This window comes from Diuraphis noxia, unplaced genomic scaffold (genome assembly GCF_037042655.1).
Source record: "Diuraphis noxia isolate RWA-SAM2 unplaced genomic scaffold, SU_Dnox_SAM2 contig0005, whole genome shotgun sequence".
Classification (NCBI taxonomy): Eukaryota; Metazoa; Arthropoda; class Insecta; order Hemiptera; family Aphididae; genus Diuraphis; species Diuraphis noxia.
Window position 1 is genome coordinate 13,095,055 of NW_028301715.1, and position 21,909 is coordinate 13,116,963.

At 28.2% G+C, this 21,909-nt stretch overlaps 3 protein-coding genes across 5 annotated transcripts in view; 1 reads left to right on the top strand and 2 right to left on the bottom strand.

Annotated features, from left to right (window-relative positions):
* Nucleotides 1–21,909, top strand: part of LOC107163545 (A-type potassium channel modulatory protein KCNIP1-like) — a 414,281-nt gene that overhangs the window by 140,700 nt on the left and 251,672 nt on the right. For 2 of the 3 annotated variants that reach the window (XM_089229333.1, XM_089229331.1), the window contains exon 4: nt 5,145–5,185. The exons of the other annotated variant lie outside the window; for it this stretch is intronic. The gene's annotated coding sequence lies outside the window, so the exon portion shown is untranslated. The remainder of the gene's footprint in view (nt 1–5,144; nt 5,186–21,909) is intronic. 3 annotated transcript variants of the gene reach the window in all.
* On the bottom strand, nt 3,168–4,354 carry LOC107163548 (uncharacterized). The gene is made up of 2 exons (XM_089229337.1): nt 4,198–4,354; nt 3,168–4,100 (listed from the first exon to the last, which is right to left on the bottom strand). The coding sequence occupies exons 1-2, from the start codon at nt 4,207–4,209 to the stop codon at nt 3,363–3,365; spliced, it is 750 nt and encodes a 249-aa protein (XP_089085463.1). The 5' UTR covers nt 4,210–4,354; the 3' UTR covers nt 3,168–3,362.
* Nucleotides 16,172–17,708, bottom strand: LOC149054928 (uncharacterized). The gene is made up of 2 exons (XM_089229346.1): nt 17,553–17,708; nt 16,172–16,927 (listed from the first exon to the last, which is right to left on the bottom strand). The coding sequence occupies exons 1-2, from the start codon at nt 17,562–17,564 to the stop codon at nt 16,382–16,384; spliced, it is 558 nt and encodes a 185-aa protein (XP_089085472.1). The 5' UTR covers nt 17,565–17,708; the 3' UTR covers nt 16,172–16,381.

Here is a 21,909-nt window from a genome sequence, read left to right on the forward strand (position 1 = left end):
AGAGGTCAGTGTTATATTTTTTTGGATAATTTTAGTGTATTAGAGAACCATAATAAGTTGAAATTACAATATTACACATATAGCATATTATTTTACGATATTTTCAAGGGAATATTTAAAGCTGTGATAGCGTAATATCTATAGTAATCAACTGATAATTTTATTAAATGATTTGTAGGTAAAACTGATGAATATATTATTGTATTAATGTATTATGCTATGTTTTTATTACATTTGTAGAAATTAAGTAAATATTTTAAGTAGATATTTATTTGAAATTGAATATAATATACGAAGTATATTCATAGACCGCATGAATTCATTATTTGTTCAGTATATTATGTATTACATAGCTAATAATTACTATTATATTTATACAGCGTGATTATATTATCACGAACTACTGATTATTATTTTAAGAGAAATTTTAATTATTTTAAATATTTTATATCCTTATAATTTTTTACGCATTTAATTTTTGAATGACAGCATACAATTTGAATTTAATCTTCGAGTATATTTTGATAAATAATAATCGAATTTAGAATTAGGACTAGTAGTTTATGAGTTTTAAATATTTTAAGTTTAGATGAGCGGTTGGATTGGGCTATGCACGTCGTAATTGTGTAGGTCGTTTGCGCTGTATACGAAGTTGTACAGGTTTCAGTGTACGAGTGTTCAGATTGAGAACACACATGTCATGTTGGATAAACTGGAGTGGCATATTGGGCGAATACGGAGCTATGCAGACGGCGAAAATGAACATTGGAAATAAAATGATGACTATCAAATTTTATTTATTTTATTGAAAACCCAGATTTTACAATTAAAATTGTAAAACTAAAATTGTACGGTTATAAGTTTGTTATTAGATAAATTATCAAAAATCTTATGTAGGTACCTTTACGGCCATGATGTTTTAAATCATTTTTTTTTGTGTTGTGAACGAGTATATGCTTTTTAACTGATATCGTATTCTTAGGTTCCGTATTTATATGAATTCTGTATTCTGTATTGACCATTGCAATTGCATCTTGTGATTGAATCTATAATAGAATAGATACTTAAAATTCTTTAACGAATGGCAACTAATAATTACATACATCACTTTATTGGAAAGGACTAATTATCAAATTGGTGTGTGTGTGAGTAAATTTATAAAATGTTTAATTGTTTAAAGCACACAATTAAGTGATGATATACATCCGTTTGTAGAACAATATATATTATGCGTTTAAAATTTGAAGTTTTGTAGGGATACCATATTTTTATTGATCACTCGACATAAATATGAAGAATCAATGTTAGTGGATTTACATATTCAGTTCTTAATCTACACAAAACCAAGAATTCAGTTGAAAAACACACTTAGGTATACGAAATGGCCGTTAAGGTACTTGTGCCTTTGTTAAATATTGTATCTAAAAACATTTATCTTAAAACAATGTTCATTTTGCGTTTTTAATCTTAACACTTTTATTGCAGATGATCATTTTCGCCACCTGCGTGGCCACCACACTCACTCAATACACCACCACAGCATATCCAGAGAATTATTAAATTTGCGCTCAATTTAAATACGCGTACCTGCTCAACCAACTACAACTTTAAGTACAGCGTAAACGCCAATCCGAGTAAAGTGACGAAAATAGTGACGTCAAAGAAACTTATAGCCTTTTAAAAGCCGACAGTTCCAACGGTGTCGTCGAATGCGCTGCCGATGACCAAAGTGGTTTAACGCTGAACTCAAGAAAATCGAAGAACAAAGCTAAGGATACAAGACACCGCCGTATAGTTTAGCTTACAAGTCAGCTAAGTCCACTGCCACATACTCTGCGTCCACACACTCTGCACCAGACAAAAGATTTGCCTATTACATCCAAGCTACTTAGCTATACCCAGGGCTCATAAAATGCGTATTAATTAAATCTCCATGCAAATCTTTGTTTAAATTGTTTTAATTCACGTGGTTGATAACGAGAAACATATCAACTATCAAAAATACTTGACCACTTGTTTATAAAATGATGCTGTAATTGATTTATTATTTAAATAAATACTTAATTTTACTAATTATTTGTGTTTATTATTTATCTGTTTATTTTTTATTTTTTACATTGTGTGAAATCATATAGGTATTGTATGATACGAGTATTTTTTGGGCATTATGACAAACTATCTGATGATCTATATAATTTACATCGCTCGATGTAACATTCTCTTGATGCTATAATAAGCAATAATTTACGAATATTATATTTATTTTTGTTTGAGAATATTTCTATATTCAAACATTAAAAATGTATAGGTTATCTTTATAATGTAGGTTCACTATAGAATTTCCGATCAGCATAGCAATTTTTGTATTTCAATATTTTATGAAATATACGTGTCCAGAATCGCACCAAGCTTCACTAACAACTGTTGTTGAAACAATAGCTGTAACGGGTTAGGTAACCCTATAGTCCTTATATGCACTATAGGTTTACAATGCCTCGTAATAGTCAACACGAGATACAATATTATGATTTATTGAGAACTACAATAAACATACAAGAATTATTAGCTTATCATTGTTTTAATGGCGAATACGCATTGTTAAGTATGCTTAGCTATTGAGTATATTATACTATATGGACGCCAAGTAGACAGCAATGCTAGCAATCTAGGTTGAACACGATACATGATATAACCTTCAATTGATTTCGGTGCTAAAATCATATTTACCGAAACCAGAAGTATATTCAACAATATACGCTTAGAACACAGACATTATCCAAACATATTATGAAAAATTCAATATCCACAGTAAAAAATTTGAAACATTTATCTTGTCACAGCATATTATAATATCATGTGATTCTTCTGTAAGTATATCATAAATTAACAATATGTGAATAAATAAAAAAACCAACTTTGAGTAGTTTTGTTAATTTCAATTGTAAAAATGCAGCTCACCATAAAAAATTGAAAAAGATTTAAACAATTGACGATAGGTTTGTAGTAGATCATTAGGACAGCTGAGTAAGCATTTCGATTAGCTAATACTGTAGGATCACTATTAGACTTATCAACCACGTTCGATTTGTTCAATCACCATAATTACAGTATCAGTGGCTTATATTGCTATACGTAGACAATAAATGATAAATAAAAAAAACACAGAGTTAGGTATATAATAAATACATTTTTGTATGCATTTATTTAAACAATAAATACAATAATCACACTAAGTATTTTCGATATTAATGAGGTAATGTTTAAGATGGTAACCATGGTTCGACGAGAACACCATAGTTGAATGGTGCATGAAAAAAATGTGAAAATAAAATGGAGGAAAGTTGATTACACTACGAATCAAATTAGTATGCTGGTTTGTAGGCTGGAGTGGAGTAGGCGGATGCAGAGTGAGCTGGTGCAGAGTGTGCGGGCGCTGAGTAAGCTGGTGCAGAGTGTGCGGGTGCTGTGTAAGCTGGTGCTGAGTAAGCTGGTGCAGAGTGAGCTGGTGCAGGGTATGCGGGTGCGGAGTAAGCTGGCTTGTAGGCTGGAGTGGAGTAGGCGGATGCAGAGTGAGCTGGTGTAGAGTGTGCGGGCGCTGAGTAAGCTGGTGCAGAGTGTGCGGGTGCTGTGTAAGCTGGTGCAGAGTGAGCTGGTGCAGGGTATGCGGGTGCGGAGTAAGCTGGCTTGTAGGCTGGTGCAGAGTAAGCTGGTGCAGAGTGTGTGGGTGCTGAGTAAGCTGGTGCAGAGTAAGCTGGTGCAGAGTGAGCTGGTGCAGAGTGTGCGGGTGCTGAGTAACCTTGGCCGTTTCCTTCGATTTTCTTGACTTCGGCGTTGAAACCACTGTGGTCATCGGCGGTGTATTCGACGACGCGAGTGGAACCGTCGGCTTCCAAAAGGCTGTAAGTTCCCTTGACGTAACCGTTTCCGTCGCTGTATTCGGATTGGCTATGCACGTCATAAGTGTGTGGGTCGTTTACGCTGTATTCGAAGTTGTACGGAATTGGGGCGTACGCGTGTTCTGCTTCGGCGTTTTGCGCTGGGTAAGCTGGGGCAGAGTATTGTGCGAATGTGGTGGCCACACAGGCGGCGAAAATGATCATCTAAAATTGAAACAAACATGTTTAAAAAAAAAAATCAAGTTTTGTACTAAGATAAATGTTTATTTTTTTTAAATTTCATTAAAAATAATATAAGTACCTTAACTGCCATTTTATTTTTTTATGTTTTTGAACGATGCTGTGTGTGCTTGTTAGTTCTGCTGTTTGAAACTGATATCTGTTCACTGTTGACACTCCGTATTTAAGTTGACTGATAATTTTTAATCTTACCCTTCCAATAAAATCTATTTAATATTTAATATTGAATAATACATATCGTCATATTTATATGTTATAATTATTTGAACCGGTTGTATGTAATATTATTCCGTTAGTGTTATTATTTTGGACAATAAGCTGTTACCTCCTATAATTGCCGAAATAATATTAAGCTATCCAATTATTTAGTTATTTTATTTGGTACCTATATTATGGCACAATCTAATTATTGAGTTCTGTGATATAATGTTTTAACATATTTGTTAGGTTGTTGGCATACTTAGCATACCTATTCATTATATAGGTAGGTATATATTATACTGTGTTCGTATTTTGAATTTTCTGATACAAAATAATTTTGTAGATTAACATGTTTACTTCACTAAATTTAAAAATATTAAAATGAATCTATCTTTTAAAAAATCTTAGTGTTTTAATATAAGAACAAATATTGACATTCAATTTATCATTCAAGTATTGAAACACCGTGTGTTGGTCACTTATCACACATCTTGCTACCTAATTTGTCCTCGGCTATTGGCGTATGTGCATAATTATTAGGAATTATGAATTTGAATGTTTCTAATATGCATTACAAAATCAAGCTTATGAAATAGTATATAGACCATGTGAAATTATAAACTATAACCTTCTTTCCATTAACTTATACAATATGTGTTATAGAAGTTATGGTATTACATATCGATTTACATAGATAAAAATTAACTCTATAGGTTGTTGCGTAATATGACGTGTACATAATACAAACAATTTTTCAAGGAAATATTGAAAAATCGTTTAAGTTAACTAATTTTCTTTAATTTACAGATCGTATCGTGTTCACAACTCAACAACGCATAATTATTTATGTAAGTATTATCATAATACATTTTAACAGTCTGTTACCACAATCGTGTTTTGTATGATTTACTGCTCATATTTTATCGAAAGGCACGACAACTATAGTAAAAATAAAATAGGTATATAAACCTGTTTTCGTATTTTCATCGGTATAATGACTCGTCAAACAAATATTTGAGTCATCTGATATTGTTTTACTGTTGTTAGATTAAAGCTGTATATAAATTCAAATTATTTTATTTTAGATAATATTACCTCATATTAATAATAGTCTAAATTATTATAATATTAGGCGTTTTTTTATTTTTAATCATCCAAAATATTAAGCAATGCATTAAAATAATATTATACAAAATGTATATGATGTCAAACTAATGGCCCGAACAATCGATGTTTTATGTAAAGATCGATTATATATATATATACACTATTAAAACCGTGACAAAATCCTACTAACATTATCTTCGGAGAACAAACGAAAATAATTTATCTGCAATTATTTTCAGAGCCATAGCCTATGAAATTAAAGCCAAACAATTTTTTGAATTCAATACTGAATGATTACCCAACGACCAAATGTGGTTATGGCGATATGCTTATATTTACTATAAATATCTTTATATGTATTGAATTATCTACTTATGATCTTTTATTTTGTAATGATTTGTCTTATACACGATTGATCTTCGTATTCAATACCTATTTCTTGTAATTTTCCTAATGTTTTGTAACTTTAAAAATAATATTACAATAGAACATTTTCTACATGCATGAAGGTCGGGATAAACATGCATTTACCTATGTAATTATATTAATAAGTAATAACGTGAGATACTATTATATCACAGTAATGCCCAACCTGCATCTTATAGCCTACAGCACATTCTGTAGCGCATTCCTTATGTAGTGTGACCTACGACATTTTGGTTGAAGTACAAACAAAAAATACAAATAATTTTAGTTATATTAAAATGGTTTTAAAAATAATATAATAATTCATATCCATTATATTACCTATTAAATTTTAAAATAAATATGTTTTTTGCTTGGTACAGGATGAAAGTGATTTTAAACGATTTTTTGTAAGATTTTGGTTGCCATGTTTACTTATTAACATAAATATATTTATGAGTCATATATTTCCATTTCAGAGGAAAAATATCAAGTATCGTTTACTGTTCTTGTCATTTTTTATGATTGATGGAAAAATTTGACAATTTTTTACAAAATATTAAACATTTTATATAATACAAGTAAACCATTTTCGTGTATCTAGTTCTAGTAAAAAGTTTAAAAATATAGTTTTGATTCACTAAATTTTTTAGTTTTGTTCTTCTAAAATTTACTTATTTTACTACTAATTAAACTAATTTTAATTTAATTTAAATTTAATAAGGGAATTTAGTAAACAATTTTTTTATAAAATTAATATTTGTGTAACATTTTTGTGTAATTATAACTACTTAAAAATCATATTTTGTGGTTTGAGCAAACGACCTGACGAGGTTATACGCTTTAACAATTATTCATTAATGTACTATATCACATAATAATATATGAGATTATATTTTAATATATTATTTTATAGAGCTTTAATTAAATGTAATATCTAAGTAGATCGAATTTTAACATTTTATAGCAGAATTGATTAAAATTGTTCAGAATGTCTTGCTGTGCTCTAATCATTTTATAACCATGTGTATTATATTCTTCAAACACGAAACAACATCCGCCCAGAATAGTTTTTGATTGAATGCAAACGTGTTTTCAAATTCAAATTAATAATATACCTGCACTGTTCTGCGCCGAGGTGATCAAACAGAGGAGTAACCAACACATAATTATCGTATCCAATATAATATCTGTCCGATTTTTTCAGTAAGCCATTCGATATAATTTAAACTATACCAATACTATTAAATCACGTAAAAGTGTTCTACTTAAATCTATAAAACGTACACAGGTATATACAACTTCTACAGAGCGTGTGATTATCATTGTTGGTACTACTATTACAATATTATAATATAGAGTTTATCGTCGTGTTTATTTCTGTACATTTTTCTTTCCTATTAATGATTTTGAAATACATTTTAAGACACCTATTTAATACCATTAGATATGCCTAATAAATGCAATTGTTACATAAAGGTTAGTTTAAAATTGAAGTAGAGTTTTTTTTATACGTGATAGTTTTTAAAGTAATGAATTACAAATTACTTAGACACCCCTTCAGCTGTTATCTTTTTATCAAAACTTTAAATGATTAATTATTATTTAAAAAAATATAATTGGTTCAATATTCGATGTTTAAATATTTGAATCTGTATTTTCGATAATAGAACGAAAAATTTACGTTGCCATTGAAAACCTACCTATCATTAGTGTAACAAGATGTATTTTAAACCCTGTAAGACCATGTTTTATAAAATTATAAAAATTCATGTAGCAACTTAAATATATCACTTCGTGTCCCTTGTGTAATATGATTATTAAACATATTTTAAAAATATTAAATTATAAATAAATTTATACAAATTATGCACATTACATTCATTCAAAAACCTACTAAATAGTAAGCCGAACTCCACTTAAAATCGTATTGAAAGAACATAACTATTGATTTCTACTTGAATGACTCATTGTAGCATTATTAACTTGTCTTGTATTTCACATTATATATTATAACATTACGAGTATTGTATTAATCGTAATAGTAATAGGTAGTATTAGTTGGTAACAAAACATTCAAAAAATGCAACTGTAAAAGAATTTTTTTTAATTATATATTTTTTTGAATATTTTTCAATAAAAATAAAATAAAATAATATTAATTCTGCTAGACAATATTGCTGACATACATTGTTAAAAGTTTATATTTACTATTTTGCATTACTTAATGAATTATTTCTTTCAATTGTACAATAAAATGTTATATTGTTCATGAACGAAATTTCTGTATTTAAACAGTGAAGAAAAATGTGTTACTTTTGTAGTACATATGCCAAAACACCGAAATGAGAAAAAATATAATACCAATTTGACCATGGTGAATAAATGGCAATTTCAAATGAAGAAAAACCTTTTAAATTTTACTGTTGTTTTTTTTTTAGTTGAAATAAGAACGTTGTTCGAGACTTTATATACGTTTAGTTCTATAACAATGACATTTAAAACTGCCGCAGTAATTATATTAAGTTTAAAATGCGAACACATTAAAGAATTAAGCAATGTCTTACTGTTGTGCAGCAAAGAAATAAAAATCAACAATTGTAATTCAAGTAACTGATTATGTATTTGATAAATTATAACAATTATGACAGTTAAAAAAAAAAAATAACCACAGGAGCTTTTGTTGATTTTTATCATAAAATTTGGAAAATATTTAATTTATTGTCAGTAAATCAGTATGCATGTCACTAGAGAAGACGAAAAAGTCAGTTAGGTATTGCTGCTGGAGCACTATTATAATATGATTTATGAGACTTATTATCAACGTCAGCTTAATTGTTCTAGCGTTATTACTACAGTGTCGGTGACTGGCAGTATATCTGGCAATAGAGTTTGAACCAAAATCGTTGATAATTACTATTCTTATCACGTGTATATTATCAATTTATTATAGCTAGTTAATAAATGAAAAAAGAGATATGAAATAAATACATATTATAATTTATATTATATTTACACTACAATAACGATAGTCGTAATTTTTAAGTTTGCAAGAAATCTTCAACGAGAACACTGCACAATTTGAAGTTGAACAAAGAAATATGAAACAGATGTAGGAAAGAGACATGCACGACTAAGCAAATCAGTATTCTGGCTTATAGGCCGGAGTGGAGTATGCTGGTGCAGAGTGTGTGGGTACAGAGTATGCTGGCGTGTAGGCTGGGGCAGGGGCGCAACACGATTGCGCACTTTTTACCTTTTTATATTTAAGCAAACACAACTAGATTGTGAAGACAACAATTTTATGTTATAGGATTAGAAGAAAATAACAATATTAAAATTGCAACAATAATAATTTAATATTTTTACCAAGTAGAAAATATTGATAGTTAATGCGTCACAAAAAAAAAAAAAATTATAAATTCATAAATTAAGTTCATATAATTCAAAAAATTTCCCAACATTAATAATAATGTAATACGTTTAGTAAAAACAAATAATTATATAATATTATATGTCACAATAACAAATGTCCTGTAACTTTTTAACACAAAAACGTGGTCCCAATGTCTGTAAATAATCATTTAACGATATTTCATTATTTTTATATTTTTTCCATGTATTAATTAGAAATATAATATTTTCTTCTTGTTCTTTAGTACTTTTCTTGGTAATGTAGAAAAAAAAATAAGGACATTTTTAAGTAAAATTAGTTTAAAGAAAATCGAAATTCAGTTGGTACTTCAAAAATAAATTACTGTTGATACTTGAAAATTGAAATATCATATTAGATGTTTAAATTATCGTTTTCTGACGATATCACAAAGGTATAATTTTAAATTTGTTTGGTATTTACTTACGCTATTTTCACGCAATATATATGCAAAATTCTTTTTAAAAGCATATTTTGACGTTACAACGTGGATGAAATTAGATATTTACATTTTAAACGAAAAATACCTATAACTTAATTTTTTTTTGTATATTATTATATTTTCCTAATTAATATTATATCCTAATAAAATCCAAATTTAACATGGAATAAATTACAATTAATTAACAATGATGAGTTTGACACCTAAAAACTGCAATAATCTTTACAACTTTCCTCCTATTTTTTTCAATTGATGAAAAATTGAACAACGAAATAAATATATTATTTCCGAGTGCCGTCGAAATGTGTGCCATAGGTTTACAATCTCTGTTATATACTATATACTGGTGTACTGTACATATTTAATCAACTATATAGTTATAACTACACGGACATAACAAAACAATGATGCCGAATAGAAGAAAAATCGAAAGTCACCGGTACTAGGATCCCAGATTGAAATCGTGCAGTGGATTGTAGCCGCAACCGTTCACAATATTCTCGAGCACATTGCACACCGCAGGACACAATCGCTCTCGTGACACTTATAAAGTCCTGGTACTAGTCTCGTCATTTCCAAGCTAACTGTTCGTACTTGATAGACAATAAAAATAAAAAATGTATTCATGATAAAAACTATTAAATGACATGTATTACGGTGTAATATCACTATATTAATATCTCAGCCTTAGATTATTGTAATATTGTAATAATATTTGAAACTTCTTGACGACCATGAATCATCATTATGTTATGACTATGATATTTCGTTTTTTTTTTTTTTTTCATAGATATCTATATTGTTCAATATCTTATTTTTTCACTTGAATTCCACATTCCTGAACTTTTTTCGAACTCAATAAAAACGATTGAAATATCGTTAATACCTACCTTAAATATTACTATTTGAAAGAAAACCTGTCATTTAATAGCAGTAGTTTAAAATTATTTTTATGTTTAAATTTAGTGGTGTAAATTAAAACTAATTAACATAATACACGAGGAGAATTTATTTGTAAATAAGAACAAATTAATTTTATATTATAATGAAATAAAATAAATCAATGAAACGGTATTGTGAAAATATGTGACATAAAAAACCTAAAACGTTTAGGTGTATTTAAATATTTTGCTAGATTAAAATGTAAAATGTGTTTCTACCTCTATTTATAATACTAAAATATACAATAAGCTATATCAAAATGTTTTTTTTTTAAATAAATAAACAAACAGTAAAACAATCACACAGTCAAATGTAGCCGTTCGTGTTTCATGCAATATTGCATTTAAGTTTGTACGGTTATAAATCACAACTAATATAGAATTTGAACATTTTTCATTTTTGATATGTCGACTCCGCCCGAGTTAAGATTTATCTATCTATCGTTTTCCATTACTATAATATACAATATAGTTGATAATTCTGTAATAATCGCTTCATCCGTTTCAAAATCCTTCGTAGACAGATTGAATAGGAACTACTGTTTAAAGTTCATACGCGAAATAGCGAAGAATGAGTGACTTTTATAGAATATAATACTATAGATCCAGGCCCGTATACAGGGGGGGGGGGGGGGGTTAGGGGTTACCCCCCCCCCCCCCCCCCCCCAAAAAAAAAATGTTTAAAGTAGTTATATATTTATAATATGTTATCGCAATCTTGTAGGAAGACGAACTCAAAATATTTTAAACACCCCCCCCCCCACCCAGAAAATAGATATAATAGATACAAATTCCAGTATTAGGTCATATATGAAATACATTTTTTTTTTAAATACCCTCTTATTTGCACATTAATAGGCACTTATATTTTACATAAATATTTTACAATATACATAAATGATTAAGAATGTTTTATCAAGATCAAATTATTAAACATTTCATCGTATTTTAGAAATTTTGGGGTATAAATGTAATCAATTATTAAAGTATGGATAAATATTATTTCAATAGCACATTATAGTATGCCAACGTTAATATTGAGTTATCAATGTAGTTGGATTGGAAAACAACACCTTGGACTTATTCCAATTCGATAACAGAGTTTTGCCATGTCTTGTGGATGATTTAAACTTTAGTCAGTAGGTAGTTAATTATTTTTGGCATAAATATTTTTTTAAATATATTTCAATTAGGTATACTTGTACACAAATCATATCAAATCATATTGCTATTCAAAGTTAATACGAAAATAATGGTACTTTAAAACTATAACTTCATAAAGTTATGAAATATTAAAGCACATTTAAAATTTAATTTCGAATTCTATATAAATTATAAAAGTCAAGTCATATAATAATGATTGTAATATATTTTTTTATTTGTTGTTTAAATTCTGTTGTTTACTTCAATAATTGTATTGTAGCAAAACCTATCTTGTATAAGAACATATAAATTTTTGATGATGTTCACACAAAAAACACAGAAAATTAAGTAACCCTATCAGTTTTTAATATTTATTAATATATTAAAATTATAATTTATTTAAACTGAAATTATAATTTTTTTGTTTGTTTAAATTAAAACATTGTCTCAGTTATTATTGTAATATTTAAATATATAGTACCTTTTTAAAGCACATTTATCAATACACTCTAAATGCCAAACAACAATACAACTATACATATTATATACAATACCAACAGTACAAAAAAAAAAAATAAAAAAATATTTGAATAATTATTCAAATGAATTAAAAATTCATAAAGACGACAGGAATCTGGTATATAAATACCAGGGACTTCTATAACGCTTAAAAATCAAAGATTATCTTATACTATATTATTATAAATATTATTTCATAAAAATTTTTCAATTAATCTGCGTATGTTTATTTTCTATGAATCAATCGACGTGGAATTTGGATTACGTGACTTATGAGTAGCCATACATTATTAATGCTAAAACTAAAATGATTAATTATAAATTTTTAATGAATATGCATAGTAATATTATTACAGTATAGTATTTTATAGTATTCCATAAAGATTGCAAATTATTACAAGGCGGCGAATCAAATAGGCAATTTTAATACTTCCCGGTTTTGTAGTTTATAAATTCTATATTCTGTCATATGTTATACTCACTTTAATCCTAAAATACCTTATTTAAGATGAAAATGGTATGCATGTCATTAAAATAACTTTAATTTTAATCAATATAATATGTACAACTATAAAACAATATAGTATAATATTGTACGTGCGTAGGTAATAAATTTAATTGAAAACAAATAGCACGAAGTTGGTGTAAAATTTTCAATTGAAAATGTTGAGTAAAGAATAATAATATAAAATGAGCTCTATATAATCTAAATGTATCACTTAAGCTATAAAAAATTAAAAATAACAAAAGTAACACAAGTTAACGAATAAATTAAAATTAATAATAACAACACTAAGTCAACATAGCATTTTATATGAAATTATATTTTAAAAACTTTACAAATTATGATTAACTATTAACAATTTTACTAAAAATAATACATAAGTATTAACGTACCTAAAAAAAAAAACAAAATTTAGCAAAGGAAATTTTAAAATTTAATAATCGTACAATTAAAATGATTAATTATTATTGTTATAACATATAAATAAGTTATGTTTTTATTATAAAATTAGATTATATTTATTTGACAGTAATGGTTGATTATCATCAGAATAATAAATAAATTATACTATAATACATATTTGTCTATAAACGTTGTGAAAATTAAAATTAATAGATAATATTATAATTGGTGATTATTTAATAATAATATAACATAATAATGTATAATATAATAATAATGTAGGTATCTAGATAATAATTGAGATACTCGTGAGAATGATGAATACCCGGAATCTATGTAAATAATGTTTATCATTTTCTTCAAAAATTACATTTTTAAACCTTAAATAGTATATTTAAAATAATAACTTAAAAGTGCCTCATGACTCAAATCAGATGATATTTGCATAATTACTTACAATATTATATGTATAGAAAAATAGTTTCACGCGAATAATAATCACACAAGCTTCAATCTTAATTAGTTAAGAAACTAAATTCATGCACATTAAATAAAATAATATTATATTTTGCTATGTTACAGTGTTATAATTATTTTGATGAAAAAAGAAAAGTTATTAATTTTAGAAAATCTATTATTTTAATGTCTATAATGTTTAAATAACTATTTTATGTTTATATAATCATTAAAAAAAAGGCTACTTATATTATACTCTACATGATATCAAATATTGTCATCTTTATCATGTATAAATTTGATTTCTAAATTATGAGACTTTTTCTATATAAACAAAAACTTTTTTTGTGTGAAACCATTTTACAAATATTTTGTAGGTATTTCGTGGCATTTTAACAGTAAACATGAATATAGTAGTATTGAGTGCATAATAAATGAGTTGACTAATATTATATATATATAGTTATAGTAGTAAATATAGTTTAGTGGTAAGATTATTTTTAAACAAACTTGTTAATTGGTTACTATTGATAAACACATTTATTACATTTTCACAAATGTCTAATTAGGTAATGTTTCTGAATTATGTATTAGAACTTGAATTATAAACTATGAACCATTGGAGCCAAATTTTTAGTTAAGCTCAAATAAATTATATGCTAAATAATATATATTTCATAAAATATTGTTTATTGTTATAATAATTAGATTGAAGTGATGCATCAAAACGTCCATGCATTTCTTTTTTGACAAAAAAACAGCTGAAAAAAACGAAACAAAAAAAAATCATAATTAGCAATGTTATTCGTGTAAGATTCATATTGTTATATACATAATATCAAGTATTCAATATTACAAAATACAGTATACAGATAAATATATATATAACACAATTTAGTATTTAATATATTATAGGTATACATTAAATTTAATCTTAATTCAGTAAAAAATAAAATCGATAAGTAATGTAAATTTATAAGTTGGATATAAATATACTGCCAGGAAAAGTATTAGATTGGAACTCATCTCAATTTGATTACATTGGCACGAAATAGAATCCTCAGTTAAAATGTCTCCACTTTGTTTTTTCGTTTGTCGGTCTTTTAATCATCGCATCAACACACAAAATAGAAGAAAAATAAAAACAAACTAAAAAAATCAAAAGTTACCTTTTCAATGCATAGTCTAGAATATAATTTTTAGCAGTAGTTTGCAGGATTACATGAATCTTTTGAGAAACTTGATTACCTGCTCAAAAACACATATAAATATGTTTGTGTTATTCATTGAATTTTAAATGATTGTTCTTATAAATTATACCAATAAATGTATGTATGTATGTTTGATTACAGATATTATACATTATTCAAAGACTTAATGTATTTCCATAAACTATAAATATTATATCAATCAGAAAATAAAATTAGATTTATGCTCATCCAGTTGTTCTTTAAATTATGATACAAAAGTATATATTACTAATTTTAAGAGAAGGTCGCATAATATGGATATTGAATATGCTTTTGATCGAATTTTATATAACTAAACAATTTTTATAATATTTTAAGAAATATTTAAAATTAAAATTAGTAACTCAAAGAAATTTATAAATAGACTTTTATCAATTTCATTAAATTATTTTATAGCTACAAAAGGGAATAGGTACACGATTCCACTCAAAAAATAACTGTGAAAACTTTATACTTATAGGTAAGAAATCAAATACTCACAATAATAACATTTTTCACGAAATCGAACAAGTCAAAAATATATCAGGTGGTTACAAATTTATTCATCTTATATCATGAAAAATTTTTGTTTTCGTTACCATGTAGTATTTTTAGGACTTCCTATGACCAACATGTGTACTACCATTTATGAATATATAGCATACTGTTAAAATATCACAACTCTCATACTTAATTCTTTATGGGTATATTATGTATATATCAAGATATCGATTTATCATTATATTTAGACTTTTACTATCATTTAGATAAAAATGTATATAAAATCTGATGTAACTACATTATAGAATGCGTTGTATTTTCTTAATTGCATAATAAACTCTCCGTTGAAACGTAATATATAATATTAAGTTAATTTTCATCAAATTTAAAGTATAGTCAAGAACTCCACAAGGGGGGAGACTATTCCACCTGGAGTATAGGGACCCGACTATTTTAGAGGCCTGTTGAAATGATTTTGAAGTCCTTGAAATTTTGATAGGAACACTTATTTTCTATTAGACCATAATATATTAAATAGGATTCGTGTTTGAGACAATCGTTTCACTGGTAATTGGTTATACAGAACCCACAAAAATATGTAGTACAAAGGCCTGAAATTTTGATATGGGAGCCCGCGTATATGTATGAAAAATTATTATAAAACGAATACGACAAATACGTATGTATCGTATATAATACACAACATATTATATAGGTATGAATCACTTAAAAAAAAGAAAAGGAAAAGCACTTGATGTCTAGTGTTAAAACACGAAAAATATTTATTTACAAAAAACTAAGATGATATTGATGACAATAGTATACATGATAAAAAAAATACACACTTGACGCGCATCAGACTGCGTGTAGGCGTATATAATTATGAAAATGTGTTAAGACTTAAAACAGTCTCCGAAGTCGACAATGTCGATGTTGGCGTTTCATGCGCTGCAACGTTGATTTAATAGGCAGGCTTGTATGGGGCGGGCTTGTAGGCCGGGGCTGGTGCGGAGTAGGCGGGTGCGGGGTATCCACCTTCCTTCTTGACCTCAGCGTTGAAACCGTTGTAGTCGTCGGCGGTGTATTCCACGGTGCGCTTGCTGCCGTCAGGTTCGACCAGGCTGTAGGAGCCCTTGACGTAACCGTTGGCGTCAGCGTATTCGTTTTGGCTCTTGATGTCACCGGTGTAGGTGTCGTGTACGCTGTAGTCGAAGTTGTACGGAGACGGGGCAGAGTAGGCTGGCTCTGGGGCGTACGGCTTCGGGGCGGCGTACGAGGCTGGCTTGTAAGCTGGTGCTGCTGGGTAGGCTGGGGCAGACGGGTAGGCTGGGGCAGACGGGTATGCTGGTGCTGGGTAAGCTGGGGCAGACGGGTATGCTGGTGCTGGGTAAGCTGGGGCAGCTGGGTAAGCCGGTGCTGGGTAAGCCGGTGCTGGGTAAGATGGGTAGGAAGGTTCCTTGTAGACGGCCAGGGCAGTGGCTACGGCGCAAGCCGCGAAGATGATCAACTGAAAACAAAAATTCAAAAAGATTATTAGAATATGGCCGATGTTCACCGCAACTGTTCTGATCGTCTACGGGACGATGCGTAGTGTTTTCGCACCGATATCGGAGTGTGCGTGAGAGAGATAGAGTGTGTGAGAGAGAGAGAGAAAGAGAAAGGGTTAACCGTTGGCGCTCCGCATAAGGATTGCACAGGCGATCGCCGCAGGATATAATATGGTATCGGAGTTTAAGAGTGTGACCTTGTTAGAAGAGTGTTTGTCGATCGTCGGCAAGTAAAAGTTATGAAAACCGGTCGGCACGTCGGCAATCGTGGTGCGCCCAAGTGTTATTACGTGTACACGTGATTACGCAAAACGGGTGATGTTGACCGGCAGCAGTTGCACGCACACTTTCTGCTGTTTTTCTTAATAGATCGAATAACGGTAATACGATAGTTTGCAAAATAGTTAGCCGCGAGTCGGGTAATCGTAACAATAGGAAATATCATTTTTCGTGGGGGTGACACTGAAGTGTTTGAACATAGATTACCAGCTTATGGAAACACTGGTCCAACTGAGTCCCGAACAATATTTTGTAAAACGATCGTAGTTAGTAATAATAATAATAATAATACAAATTAACACTTACTTTGGCGGACATTTTAAATGTGTGTTGTCGAGCGACTGTTATACTGCTGCACTATTAGGCGTGTTGATCGTCGATGACTGTGGTTAATCGGTTGGTCCACACTAGTATATATACTCACGATCAAGTGTACACATCGCTAAGGCTCGCCCTAACTTGGGGGGGCAACGCCATTCGCCGTCGAAGCGTTGGTGGGTCAACGCGTTTGTAGACACAACAGACATGCTATGTTTGAGAGGGCGTATGTACCCAAAGGGGTCATCGGATTGACCGATTTCCCCTTCAGACAAAAGGGGCTCGGCACGTTGTTACGCCATATATCTGCGTAACACCACGTGATAATGTTATAATCTGTATAGTATTTAAAATTTTTTTCCCAGTGAAATTAATCCAAACTAAATCACGACGTATTAGTGCGGTCGGCTGTATGAGTTAATACTTATTGAATTAGGTCATTCTTAAAACATTGCCTAGAAATTCACAGACAAACACCAAAAGCTATGGAATTTACATCACAAAATGTTTTTAATTAAATCAATATCTAATTAATTTATGACCTACTTAAATATCTACAACTAAACTACAGACATTTTGACAACTTATAATTATGATCACCGTGTAATAACTAAAAAACTGATACAATGTTTGTCATTTTATTAAAGTATACTATATTCTGCAGTATAAAATATAGTAAGTAAGTAATTATAAATCTATAGATTTACAACCACCATAATTTTTAACAGGGAGTTAGTGTGCCGCTGCATGGTTTACTTGCAGTTGTAATTTATAAAACCGGGTAATAGGTACCTATGATTATCTTACAATGACAAAGAGGTACAATAAATAATAAGGAGTTCTATAGTCAAAGTCATGGGTGATCGAAAAGGAGAGTAAAATTTAATTTAATTGATGCGTATAAAACAACGACGATACATTTTAGCTAGAACGTGACGAGCCTAAATTGAACCCTGTCAGCAACTAACAACGTCATCGTTTTTATCTGCAAATTAAAAGACACGTATATTATACTACGGACCCAAAATGAATGCAACTGATTATTGGTAACCATTCTAAATTATTTCAAAACGTATAACAAAACTTCAAACAAATTTTGATTCGAAACTAAAACTGATATTATAAAAGGATGGTTTGATCACTATAGGACCACTATTTATTGTCTCTATCTGACCCTCGCATAACATACAACATTTGAGTCTAGCAGAAGAAACTTAGTGAGCTTTAATATTATAATGTATTTACCTATTGGTTTTATTAAAAAATCTCCATCTCTTATCTAAAAAATATGAAATATATCCGTGTTTGTACATTGGTGTTTTCTAAAAAATGCGTGAAAAAATAAATATGAAATACGAGCATTTTTTTAATAATAGTTATATAATACATAATCGTGAATTGCACAAAAATTGAAATAGGTATACCTAGTAAATAAAAACCAAAGTACAAACTCAGATACTATTTCTAATATTAAATTTCATAATATGTCATAACTTTCAATTTTCATCCTAATATTAGAACTACTAACACAACGTTGGTTCTGCTGAACACAAATTTTTAATATGTTAATATATAATGATCAGAGAGAAAAAATATATGGAACACTGATATATTTTTAAATAAGTTTCCAGTCTACGGGTACAAGACGTATTAAGAGAGAATAATTTATATGAACTTCATATCTTCTGTATTATACACTGATCCATTGTACTTCGAAGAGGTAGAGTATAAACGTGAAAGATTGCGCTTTTAGGACAGTTATGTTAGAGATGTTTAGAATTTATTTTATTTGCTATTCCCACAATATAATAATAAAGTGCATGTAAATCTTTATAATATATGTGTTGGATTCAAGTTAATCCTTGGAAATATAAACGAGTACCAGCTAGTGTATAACAATTAAAAAAAATAAATATTGTACACGTGTATTTACATATTATTATAGCAAGTATAATGTACTTTGAAATGTGGTAAAATTATAAATTATAATACACAATATAATACGGGTTACCAAAAATCAAGTTAAAAATTTGTGAAATAATTACCTGCGTTTTATTCTATCGTCCATCGATTTCAAATAGCTTAGGCATATAAAATAAAATGTAAAAAATATGTAATATGTAAAGTAAATAAGAATATTATTAAAATATTGCAAGTAGAGTATGTGTATAAAAAAAAATTTAAAACGTACATCAGTATCAGCAGTAGCCAGTATAACCACAGTATAATGTATACTAAAGGTTATTTTGTAAGTGTGATACAATAATTAAAAAATTTAACAATAGAAAGTAATATGTAAATTTTAGATTTATTTAAATAAATAATACTAATTACCGAACACAGAAAGTAAAACATGTAAACTACCTTGTTTTAAATATATAATGACTTTAATTTTAAATAAGATTATAGTAAAAATTGATTTCTAATGAGTAGACCAGAGATTCTCAACCGACGTGTTTCGACATTATCTATTATCATTTAATCATATCATAATAATAAGGATTAATAAATTATTACTTTATTATTTTAATATTTAAATTAAATATAGTAATTATAAAATAACTCGATATGTCAATGTAAAAATTGGACTCTTACCTTCCACTCTAGGTCTCTCACATTTATGTACATTTGATCAACTCACTTTGTATTTAATAAGGGTGTTAGTGGTGAGATATTATTATGCGAAATCCCTTTTGAACGAACGGCTAATAAAATAGGCAATTTAACTACTTTCCTGTGTTGTTGGTTAGACAAAATATTTTAATTTTAGAAATTAAAATGTTTAGTTGAAAATATTTAAATGTATTTGAAATATAAATTTATAAATTTAGGTAACTTATAAAACAAAATGGAAATAATAAAAAAAAAATGAAGTTCTATAAAAATTGACTTGACCTAATAACTAAGGTAGGTAATAAATAGTTTAACTATTAAAAATATTATGGTAATAATGGATGTATAAAAAACATTGAAAATAAAATTTAGGTATTGTAGGAGAAATAAACTAAAAAAAAAAGATTTAATGGAAAAATCATACAAATCCACATTTAATTGCTATTTTAATTTTAACGTAATGATACTTTTTTATATTCTTTAAAATAATCAACAACATTGAAATATGATTTATTGATTAAAATTTCAATACTAAACTATCTATATAATTTTTGTAAAATATATTATAATAAATTACAATATGCACCTTATAATAATTATTGCATCATGCACTTACTAATAATATGTATATAGTTTTAAAAAACCTCAAAAAATATTTTAAGTTAAACAATTTAATTAAATTTAACTTGATAATCAAAAGGTCATGAGCACGTGTCAGTAGTTTTTAAATATTTTTTTTATTTTTAGTTCCGAAATAAAGGCTTGCAGTTTTAATGCAAGATACAACCATACCCAATCCTAACATAGATTCTTAAAATTTTACAAATTATACATTCAAATATTAGAATTAAAGACAGTTTAAATTTGATAAAATATATTATACAATGTGGTGGTGAACCAAAAAAATTGATTTGAAGAGATATAATGTTGTATTCGTATGTGTGTATTTTTGTTTCTATAAAAATTGCTTTAAGAAAACAAAAGAAAACACATTTATTTGAACATCAATATCGTTTCACTCCGCCTACTTATAATTATGTATTATAATGTGTACAAACGCAATGTTAAGTGTAAACAATTCATGTTAAACAATATTATAATGATTTACTTTGAATAAACTTTCATAACAACTTGGGGAATGCGTGAAGAATGATTTTATCATAAAACACGTAAGTCTTATGCATGTGATATTAATAAATATGCATTTACTTTTGAGTTTTTTTTTTCAACTGCATCACATGTCTAACGTTCATTATTTTATATATATATATATATTATTCTATTAATAACTCGTGTATGAACAAATACAAAATACATTCACTTTTCCGTATTTTGTTTATCATGGTGTATAGTGTGTATATGTATGGTGGTTGCACGTACCCACCTACACACTTTTTCAATTTTAACAACGCGTATTATATTTTCTTTATTATTAAGAACTCTAAAACGTTTATGTTTTTTTTTTTTTTTTTTTGTTATGAAAATGGGAAATGAAATCATACATTACGCTGTCACTTTTTTCTTCTTACAAAAATACAATGACTAGTAAATCACATTACGTTAACATGCTAAGTTGACGAATATAACAACATAAATTATGATTTGAATTTTATTTGGTAAAGTACTTAAGTGATTGTACTACCTGGAACGTAATTTTTTGAATTGAACTAAATATAAAAAAAGGACATGAACATTATGTGCGCTTGTTCAGTAATTATACATTTAAAAAAAT